We start from the raw sequence: 10,984 nt of genomic DNA on the forward strand, positions 1-10,984 counted from the left end.
TTTTTTTTTAATCTAACGGCTTCTTACATTAATTTGAACATACAGTATTTTTGAATTTGTTCAATTTTTTTAATGTATTTATTGCAGCCATCAATGATTGCAAGAGGAGAGAGGTAATTAAATTCCTTCTGAACAAGAGTAAACTGAATCACTACATTCACAATGCTACACTGACACCAACTGGATAAAACAGTACAGTCTCAGATAGAATATTTGAAGTTCATGTCTTCTACCGACTCCGTTACTTTCTTTAAATTCTGTAGCAGATATAGAAGAGCACTTTAAACTCCATAAGACACATACAATTTTTTATTGCAATTCATAATTCACTAAAGGATATTTTTTGTTGCAAAAAGTAGAGATTGTCATCCACCCTAATCACAAAGCCTCACAAGGTTTCCTCCTTAAATGTGCTGCCAAAGCAAAAGGTTTGTGCATGAATATGAAAGGAGGATTTCTGCAATTATTGAAAAAAACTGCCCTTATTTTGTTCAGATGTTTGTACAGCCAGAAAAAAAAAGCGTAGAATTTGCAAAGACCAGTGCTGTTTGCGGCACACAGTTTAATGTACAAATATTTGCCGTCTTCATAATGTTGGTGGTGCTTGTGATGCAGGAAATTATAAGCTATAAGTACTTTACCTTCATCTCACAATTTTTTAGAAGACGTTGTGGTCCATCACTTATTAAGAGAACCAAAACCAATTGAACTCTAAATGACTCGTACTCTTTACAATTTGTCTGCAATTTGCAGTGTCTCATTCCACAGACACTGCAAATTGCTTCTTTCTGAATAGATGAAATCATCACTTGATCAGGTGAAAGTAGTTTGAGCAGCATTTCTTGATTTAAAAAAATGCATTGAACTCGTTATACCATGTTGTTCATCTTTAGACAATCAAACATGCACTTATCTTGGATAAATTTGAAATGATTAAAAATCATATCTTGTAAACCATGAACACTGTGTTCTCATACAGTGCCTTGCGAAAGTATTTGGCCCCCTTGAACTTTTCAACCTCTTGCCACATTTCAGGCTTCAAACATAAAGATATAAAATTCAAATTTTTTGTGAAGAATCAACAACAAGTGGGACACAATCGTGAAGTGGAATGAAATTTATTGGATGTGTCAAACGTTTTGAACAAATAAAAAACTGAAAAGTGAGGTGTGCAATATTATTCGGCCCCCTTGCGTTAATACTTTGTAGCGCCACCCTTTGCTGCAATTACAGCTGCAAGTCTCTTGGGGTTTGTCTCTATCAGTTTTGCACATCTAGAGACTGAAATTCTTGCCCATTCTCCTTGCAAAACAGCTGGAGCTCAGTGAGGTTGGATGGAGAGCGTTCGTGAACAGCAGTCTTCAGCTCTTTCCACAGATTGTCGATTGGATTCAGGTCTGGACTTTGACTTGGCCATTCCAACACCTGGATACGTTTATTTGTGAACCATTCCATTGTAGATTTGGCTTCATGCTTTGGATCATTGTCTTGTTGGAAGATAAATCTCCGTCCCAGTCTCAGGTCTCTTGCAGACTCCAACAGGTTTTCTTCCAGAATGGTCCTATATTTGGCCCCATCCATCTTCCCATCAATTTTGACCATCTTCCCTGTCCCTGCTGACGAAAAGCAGGCCCAAACCATGATGCTGCCACCATCATGTTTGACATTGGGGATGGTGTGTTCAGGGTGATGAGCTGTGTTGCTTTTACGCCAAACATATCGTTTTGCATTGTGGCCAAACAGTTCGATTTTGGTTTCATCTGACCAGAGCACCTTCTTCCACATGTTTGGTGTGTCTCCCAGGTGGCTTGTGGCAAACTTTAAACGAGACTTTTTATGGATATCTTTGAGAAATGGCTTTCTTCTTGCCACTCTTCCATAAAGGCCAGATTTGTTCAGTGTACGACTGATTGTTGTCCTATGGACAGACTCTCCCACCTCAGCTCTAGATCTCTGCAGTTCATCCAGAGTGATCATGGGCCTCTTGGCTGCATCTCTGATCAGTCTTCTCCTTGTTCGAGATGAAAGTTTAGAGGGACGCCCGGGTCTTGGTAGATTTGCAGTGGTCTGATACTCCTTCCATTTCATTATGATTGCTTGCACAGTGCTCCTTGGGATGTTTAAAGCTTGGGAAATCTTTTTGTATCCAAATCCAGCTTTAAACTTCTCCACAAAAGTATCTCGGACCTGCCTGGTGTGTTCCTTGGTCTTCATGATGCTCTCTGCGCTTTGAACAGAACCCTGAGACTATCACAGAGCAGGTACATTTATACGGAGACTTGATTACACACAGGTGGATTCTATTTATCATCATCAGTCATTTGGGACAACATTGGATCATTCAGAGATCCTCACTGAACTTCTGGAGTGAGTTTGCTGCACTGAAAGTAAAGGGGCCGAATAATATTGCACGCCCCATTTTTCAGTTTTTTATTTGTTAAAACACATCCAATAAATTTCATTCCACTTCATGATTATGTCCCACTTGTTGTTGATTCTTCACAAAAAATTTTAATTTTATATCTTTATGTTTGAAGCCTGAAATGTGGCAAGAGGTTGAAAAGTTCAAGGGGGCCAAATACTTTCGCAAGGCACTGTAAGTGGTGAGAAATCATTGTTTCAAACAATTAACCTATCAATGGAATCGTAGGTCCTTGTTGTTTAAATTCAAATCCAATAAAAAATAAAGAGTAATTCAGAAAACATGTGACACAACAAAATAATAAAAATCAAATAAATTTAAAAAAGATATTTTCCCTTATGTGGAGGTTCCTCCAGCTATTTCACAGTGTTAGTATTTTAATGTTTCTTTTACACATATTTGTTTGATGGCACTTTCTTGTATTATTTTGGATGTTTGCTAAGCTGGGTGCACACAGTTAGTAAACAGCCTATGTTTGTGCAGATTATTAATTGTTTGTTTCTTTTGCTGAGGTGGAAGGAACTAGCTGGGGGGAGCAAATGTGATGAGACACCAGGAAGTGGAGGAAGCCATCAGGCTGGTGAAAAAGGGGGACTTAACTCTGGACAAGCTGTCAAACTCTGAAAGCTCCATTGTTTAAAAATTGTTTGGTGTTAGAATGTCTTAGTTTTTATATTTGTGTTGTAGTTATGATTTGTAAGAATGAATTAGTTGTTTAGGTTTATTTATTGTTTGGCTTAGTTGTCTTGTCCCTCCCTTTCTTGTTTCATGTAGGCTAGCCTGTATGTTTAAATTCCCTTATGTTTGGTGTAAGAGGTCAGATATTGGAGAAACTTTTGTAATACCGTAGGGAGAGAAACAAAAATTGATCAAATTTGGAAAACGATTAAAAGAATGAAGGGTATTAGAAAAGAATATGGATATCCTATATTAAAAATAGATAATATAACTATAACGGAAGATAAAGAAAAAGCAGAAATATTAGCTAAAACATTTAGTAAAATTCATAGTTCAAATAATATTAGTGAAGAGGGAAAGAAAGGTAGGGAAATCACAAAGATGAAATATAAAGAATTAATGCAAAATAATGTAGATACAAATAAATTAATAAATGAACCATTTACACAAGGAGAATTGAACTTTGTAACCAGGAAAACAAAAAATACATCACCTGGAAAAGATCAAATTTACTATACGATGATAGAACATCTTAATGACAAAGCAAAAGACAAAATATTAGAATTATACAATAAAGTCTGGGAGGAGGGAGAGCTGCCACAGAGCTGGAAGGAAGCAATAATTATTCCAATAGCTAAACCAGGAAAAGATAACACAAAACCAGAAAATTATAGACCAATCGCATTAACATCAAATATTTGTAAAATAATGGAAAAAATGATTAATAATAGATTAACATATTATTTAAATATTAATGGATATATATCTAGAAATCAAAATGGGTTTAGAAAAGGGAGAAGCACAAATGACTCTGCATTATGTTTAGAATATGAAATTAGGAGAGCACAAATAAACAAAGAAAATGTAGTAGCTGTATTTTTTGATATAGAAAAAGCATATGACATGATGTGGGTTGAAGGATTATTAATTAAATTAAATAAAATGGGTATTACTGGAAAAATGTTTAACTGGATTAAAGATTTTTTATCAAATAGAACAATACAAGTAAGAATTGGTCAAGAATTGTCAGATAAATATATAATAGATAATGGTACTCCTCAAGGAAGTATTATAAGTCCGTTATTGTTTTCTATAATGATAAATGATGTATTTAAAAATATTGGTAAAGAAGTGGGTTGCTCACTATTTGCAGATGATGGAGCTATATGGAAAAGGGGTCGTAATATCAAATTTATTGAAAAGAAAATACAGGATGAGATTATTAGAATAGAACAATGGGCAAATCAATGGGGATTTAAATTCTCAGTGGATAAAACAAAAGTAATGGTGTTTACACAGAAAAGGAAAAGAGAAAATATAAAACTAAAATTATACAATCAAGTTTTAGAACAAGTAAAAAATATAAAATTTTTAGGTATATGGTTTGATGAAAAAATTATATGGAAAGTACATATAGAAAAAATCATAGATAAATGCAAAAGAATATTAAACATTATGAGATGTATGGCTGGTATTGATTGGGGAGCAGATCGAACATCATTAAAAAGAATTTATACAGGATTAATTAGATCAAATATTGATTATGGAAGTATAATTTATGGATCAGCAGCAAACACTCATCTTATAAAATTAGACAATATACAACATCAAGCTTTAAGAATTTGTACAGGAGCAATCAGAACCAGTCCAATAGCAGCACTTCAGGTAGAGATGGGAGAGATGCCATTAGATTTAAGAAGGAAACAGTTAGCATTAAATTACTGGATAAATTTACAAGGCAATAATCCGGATCATCCTACACGTGATATTTTAAAACCATGCTGGGAAAAAGAAAAAAAACAAGTTAAGAGTTTTGGTTGGATTGTCAATAATATAGCAGAAAATTTTCAAATATATGAAAAAGAAATAAGTTTAATGTTGCCTTTGCCAGTAGTGCCACCGTGGCTGTTACCAGAAGCAGTGGTGGATATGGTGTTGATGGAAAAGAAAAAGGATCCAAAATGTAGATTAGATTCAAGTATAATACAAGAATATATAAACAATTACTATCATTATGTCCAGATTTACACAGACGCATCAAAAACAGATGAAAAAATAGGAGTAGCATTTGTAATACCAGAATTTAAAATAAAAGTAGGAAAAAGAATTACAGATGGATTATCAGTATATTCAGGAGAATTATTAGCAATATTGTTAGCAGTGCAGTGGGTGGAGGATATAAAACCATTAAAAACAATCATTTGTTCAGACTCAAGTTCAGCATTATTAAGTTTAAAACATAATCATTCAGAGGGTAGACCAGACATTTTGTTGGAAATAAAACTTACTTTATTTAGAATACAAAGAATGGGATTAATATTAGTGTTTTTATGGGTACCAGCACATGTAGGAGTTGGAGGGAATGAGAAGGCGGACAGGATAGCAAAGAAGGCAACACAAAACAACATTAGCTTTATAATAAATATTAGTAGGTCAGAGGCAAGAAATATAATTAAACAGAGAATCAGGAAAGAGTGGCAAAAAAGGTGGGATGAAGAAAAGAAAGGAAGATGGTTTTACAGAATCAACAAGATAGTAGGAGAAGTAAGAACAGGAAGAAGGAGTAGAAAAGAGGAAAGATTAATTACAAGATTAAGACTAGGACATACAGGACTTAATTCTACATTGTTCAAGATAAAGAAACATAATACAGGAAAATGTGATTATTGTGGAGAGGAGGAAACAATAGAACATGTAATATTGAAGTGTCAGAAATATGAACAAGAAAGAACAATTTTAAGGAGAGAATTTGTAGGTATTAAAGAAAATTTTATATTGAGAGATACTTTGCAAAGAAGTTTAGGTAGCAAACATATTCAAATTATAATTAGATTTTTCAAAAGCACTAAATTAATAAATAAAATTTGATTGTTGTAATAGTAAATAAGATTTAAAACCATGAAGAACCACACTCCATACCAGTTGGTGGCGGTAATGCACATCTTCAAGTTATTTGCCAACTGCCAAAAAACAACACAGAAGAAGAAGAAGTAAGAGGTCAGTCCTGGTTTGTCAGTTTAGGTTAGGTATTGGTTGATTCTTTCCTATGGGCCCATTTTTCTAGATTTTTTTGTGTGCTTTTGATGGATTTTTGTCAACTTTCATGGAAGAATAAATGGAGGATATTTCTTGTATACTTTTGTCCTTTGTCTAACTGTTTGGTCCCTGACAATTGGTGTCAGGAGAGGGATGCATCCAGTTAAGGACATTAGTATTCATTCATTTTTTGTTAAAATGAAAGAAGCCAAAGGAGGTAAAGGCAAGTTAGCCCCTGTAGATAGGGAAGAACAAACCGACCATGAGTATTGTGAAGTGGCTGATGGTGAAGATGATGGACAGGGGAGAGAGCCGACTATATCTGATCTGGCGAATATCCTTCAAGCCCATATTGGTCAACAGAAAACTCGAGAGGAACGATGGGAGAAGGAGATGGAACCTCAGGACCACAGGTTTAAGGCTCTCCAGCATCAGTTCAGTTTATTTCAAATGGAGGTGCAGACACACCCTTCTATAGGCCTGAGGCCTGTAGTACAAGACCCTGCCCACTCCTCTGCAGGCTTGAGGCCTGTATCTCAGAAGAGGCCGGATAAAGAGGATTTGGATCATTTGCCACTGGAATCGGTGCCCTCTTTGGTTAAACCAGGTGACTCTATACCTATCCCTTTCTCCAAAGAACCAAAATTGGAGAAGTTAAGTGATGATGATGACGTTGAACACTTCCTTATAACTTTCGAAAGGATAGCATGTGTTTGTAGATGGCCTAAACATGACTGGGCATTTCACTTGATTCCACTCTTAACTGGGAAAGCCAGGAGTGCGTATGTACATATGGATGTGGATGAGTCAATGAACTATGAGTGTGTTAAGGCTGCCGTTTTACAGAAATACGAAATTAATAGTGAGACTTGTCATCAGAGGTTCCGCTCTCTCCAGGTGGAACCAAATGAGTCTCCCAGGGAGCTCTATGTGAGACTCAAGGAGCTTTATGGGAAGTGGGTCCAGCCCCAAGGTAAGACTGTTGAAGAAATTAATGAAATTATAATTCTTGAGCAGTATTTCCGGATGTTGTCTCCAGAACTTCAAGTGTGGATTAAGGAACGTAATCCAAAAGATGCAGCAGAGGCGGTTTCGTTGGCAGATGCATTTGTATCAGCACGTAGGAAGAGCCAACCATGGGCTTTAAAGCAGCAAAACAGGATTTTACACCGACCCCGGGTAACACCGGTTCGACTGAAACTGTGGGTAAGCAGTCGGGAAAGGGGAATTGGGGATTCTCAAGTCAAATAAAACCCCTAAAAAAACCCATATGCTATTTGTGTGGTCAAGAAGGCCACACAAAACCAATGCGTCCTCAAAATCCTGCCAAATTCTCGCAGATGTGCTTTGTACCCAGAGAGAACCATGTATTAACTAAACAAAAGCAGCCGTAGGTGGAGACTACTGTGGAGATAGACGGGCAAAGGCTCAAGGCCCTGATTGACACCGGAAGCTCCCAGTCACTTGTACTTCGCAGGTATGTTCCGTCATATAAGATTTGCACCTCGGAAACGTTACCCATCTGCTGTGTTCATGGAGATGAAAAACATTATCCCACAGCAGACATTTATATGAAGGTGCAAGGACATGTGTACCTGCTGAATGTGGGGGTCATGGATAAATTACTGTTTCCTGTAGTTTTGGGGAATGATCTCCCAGTCCTCACTGAACTAATAAATGCTCCAAAAATGTGCAATGTTGTCATGACACAATCTCGGTCTAAGGCTTCCAAGGAAGATGAGCCCAGCCTAAGAGCATTACCATTTTTTGAGGCTGAGATTCAAGTGGGTCCAACTAAAGAACGAAAGTCCCGTATGCAGCGCAAACGAGACACATTTAGATGTATAATAACCTCTTCGGTGTTACCTGAACCTGATGTCCAGCTAGGCTTTACAATTCCTGATAATATTGCGGAACTGCAGCATCAGGATAGAAGTTTGGCTGACTTTATTAAGAGAGCTGGAGAGGGAGGAACTGCAGAGGTATTCTCCATGCAAAATGGCATCCTCTATAGGAAACATGGAGCAGTGGAACAGCTCGTGGTACCCAAAACAGCCAGAGAGACTGTTTTGACTTTGGGCCATTCCATTCCCTGGGCTGGCCACCTGGGGAAACATAAAACAATAGCCCGTATTCAGCAGTGTTTCTACTGGCCAGGATTGCATAAATATGTTGCCAGATTTTGCAGGAGTTGTCCTCAATGTCAAAAAACATCAACCAGAGTTGCAGCAAAAGCTCCCCTTCATCCTCTTCCTATAATAAATACATCATTTGAACGTTTGGGCATGGATGCTGTGGGCCCGGTGGAGAAGAGCAAATCAGGTAACCGATTCATGTTGGTTATTACTGATTATGCGACAAAGTATCCAGAAGTGTTCCCTTTGAAATCTGTTACAGCCAAGGCTGTTGCATTTTGTCTTGTTCAGTTTTTTTGCACGAGTGGGATTCCCTAAAGAAATATTGATTGATCAAGGGACAAATTTTATGTCTAAGTTACTTAGGGATGTGTATAAACTGATTGGAATTAGGGGGCTGAGAACTACCCCATATCACCCCCAAACTGATGGATTTACAGAGAGGTTTAATCAGACTCTTAAGAATATGCTTTGTAAGTTCATCAATGAAACTGGGTCGGATTGGGATCAATGGCTCCCTTACCTCTTGTTTGCCTATCGGGAGGTACCCCAAGCTTCTACAGGGTTTTCCTCCTTTGAGTTGCTCTTTGGCTATGAGGTGCGAGGACCGCTGGCACTTCTTAAGGAAAAGTGGGAGGGGGAGAAGGCTGGAAAAGAACCTGTTAATGTCATTTCTTATGTTCTACAGATGAGGGAAAGGATGGAAAAGATTACCACATTGGCTCAGGAACACATGCGTGTCTCTCAGCAGAAGCAAAAAACCTGGTACGATCAAACTGCGTATGAGAGGAATTTTGAACCAGGTCAGAAAGTATTAGTACTGTTACCTACTGAGGGCAGTAAGTTCTTGGTTCGGTGGCAAGGGCCATATGAAATTCTTCAAAAATTGGGTCCTACCACTTACAAGATCTGTACTCCAGATCAGAGACGCAGCACCAGAGTTCTCCACATTAACCTGTTGAAGAAGTGGGTTGCAAGGCCTGAGGAGAGGCAAGATGTATTTCTCATCAGAAATGTGGAGGATGAGGAGGTGGAGGAACAGTATCTACCTCTACCATCAGCCACTGCGCTCGACCTGAGTCATCTGTCCCTTGAACAGCAGTCACAAGTTAGAGCCCTTTGTGATAACAATGTCTTCTGTGATAATCCTGGATTACTGATTATGTCAAACATGACATCCGTCTGCGGGAGGATGCAGCTGTAAAACGAAGGAGTTATAGGATTCCAGAACGCCTTACGGGTCCTTTGAGGGAGGAGATTGACCTAATGCTCTCTTTGGGCATCATTGAGCTTTCTCGGAGTGAATGGTGTAACCCTATTGTTCTCGTTCCAAAAAAAGATGGCTTATTGAGGTTCTGTATAGACTTCCGCTATCTGAATTCTGTTTCCAAGTTTGACTTGTACCCAACCCCCCGTATTGATGACTTGGTTAGTTGTCTTAGTAAAGCAAAGTATCTGACCACCATTGATCTTTCTAAAGGGTATTGGCAGGTTCCTCTTACCATCAGGTCACGGGAGTTGACTGCTTTTAGGACACCTTGGGGCCTGTATCAGTTCACAGTCATGCCTTTTGGGCTGCATGGAGCACCTGCAACTTTCCAGAGACTTATGAATAAGGTATTGGGAGATCTCTCAGGTTTTGCATCTGCTTATTTGGATGATATTGTCATCTATAGTAACAGCTGGGAGGACCATATCGCACACTTAAAGATTGTTTTTGAGTCTCTTCATGCTGCAGGTTTGACTGTTAATGTGGCCAAATGCACTCTTGCCAAGAAGGAAGTTCAATATCTGGGGTATGTTATCGGTGGCGGAGTAATCAAACCCCAGGTTCAGAAGGTCCAAGCCATTCAGGCATTCCAGCTACTGCAAACCAGGACACAGTTAAAGTCCTTCCTGGGGATGTCAGGCTGGTATCATAAATTCATTCCAAACTTTTCTTCCAGAGCTGCGGTACTTATGGATATGACTAGCCTTAAAGGATCTAAGCAGCTTCGGTGGTCCGAAGAAGCAAAGGGGGCTTTTAAGGACATTCAAGGTGCCTTGAGTGGACATCCCGTGTTGCACTGTCCTGACTGACCAGCTATTTATTCTACAAACTGATGCATCGGATCGTGGCCTTGGTGCAGTGCTGCTGCAAGGTCCTCCTGAGGGACGGCATTCTATTGCTTTTATAAGCAGGAAGCTCCATCCAAGGGAAGTTCGCTACTCTACCGTCGAAAAGGAATGCCTAGCTGTCAAGTGGGCCTTGGATTCATTCAAATATTACCTTTTGGGTAGAAGGTTTATTTTAGAGATGGATCATAAGGCTCTGAGATGGCTGGAGAGAATGAAGGACTCAAACAGCCGAATCACCCGGTGGTACTTGGCGATGCAACCATTCCAGTTTGAGGTCCATCACATACCTGGGAAGTTGAACTCCACTGTGGACTACCTATCCCGCTGGCCCATGGAGCTTCTAGAAGAGGGGGAGTGTGTGGAGGTTCCTCCAGCTATTTCACAGTGTTAGTATTTTAATGTTTCTTTTACACATATTTGTTTGATGGCACTTTCTTGTATTATTTTGGAAGTTTACTAAGCTGGGTGCACACAGTTAGTAAACAGCTTATGTTTGTGCAGATTATTAATTGTTTGTTTATTTTGCTGGGGTGGAAGGAACTAGCTGGGGGGAGCAAATGTGATGTGACAGCAGGAAGTGGAGGAAGCCATCAGG

At 38.7% G+C, this 10,984-nt stretch overlaps 1 protein-coding gene across 1 annotated transcript; it reads left to right on the forward strand.

Moving 5' to 3' along the window:
* Positions 1 to 3,042: 3,042 nt before the first annotated feature.
* LOC124866060 lies at positions 3,043 to 9,853 on the forward strand. Its single transcript, XM_047361698.1, has 2 exons — positions 3,043 to 3,238; positions 6,098 to 9,853. The coding sequence occupies exon 2, from the start codon at positions 6,290 to 6,292 to the stop codon at positions 7,385 to 7,387; it is 1,098 nt and encodes a 365-aa protein (XP_047217654.1). The 5' UTR covers positions 3,043 to 3,238; positions 6,098 to 6,289; the 3' UTR covers positions 7,388 to 9,853.
* Positions 9,854 to 10,984: the final 1,131 nt, after the last annotated feature.

Source organism: Girardinichthys multiradiatus, chromosome 3 (genome assembly GCF_021462225.1).
Source record: "Girardinichthys multiradiatus isolate DD_20200921_A chromosome 3, DD_fGirMul_XY1, whole genome shotgun sequence".
Taxonomy (NCBI): domain Eukaryota; kingdom Metazoa; phylum Chordata; class Actinopteri; order Cyprinodontiformes; family Goodeidae; genus Girardinichthys; species Girardinichthys multiradiatus.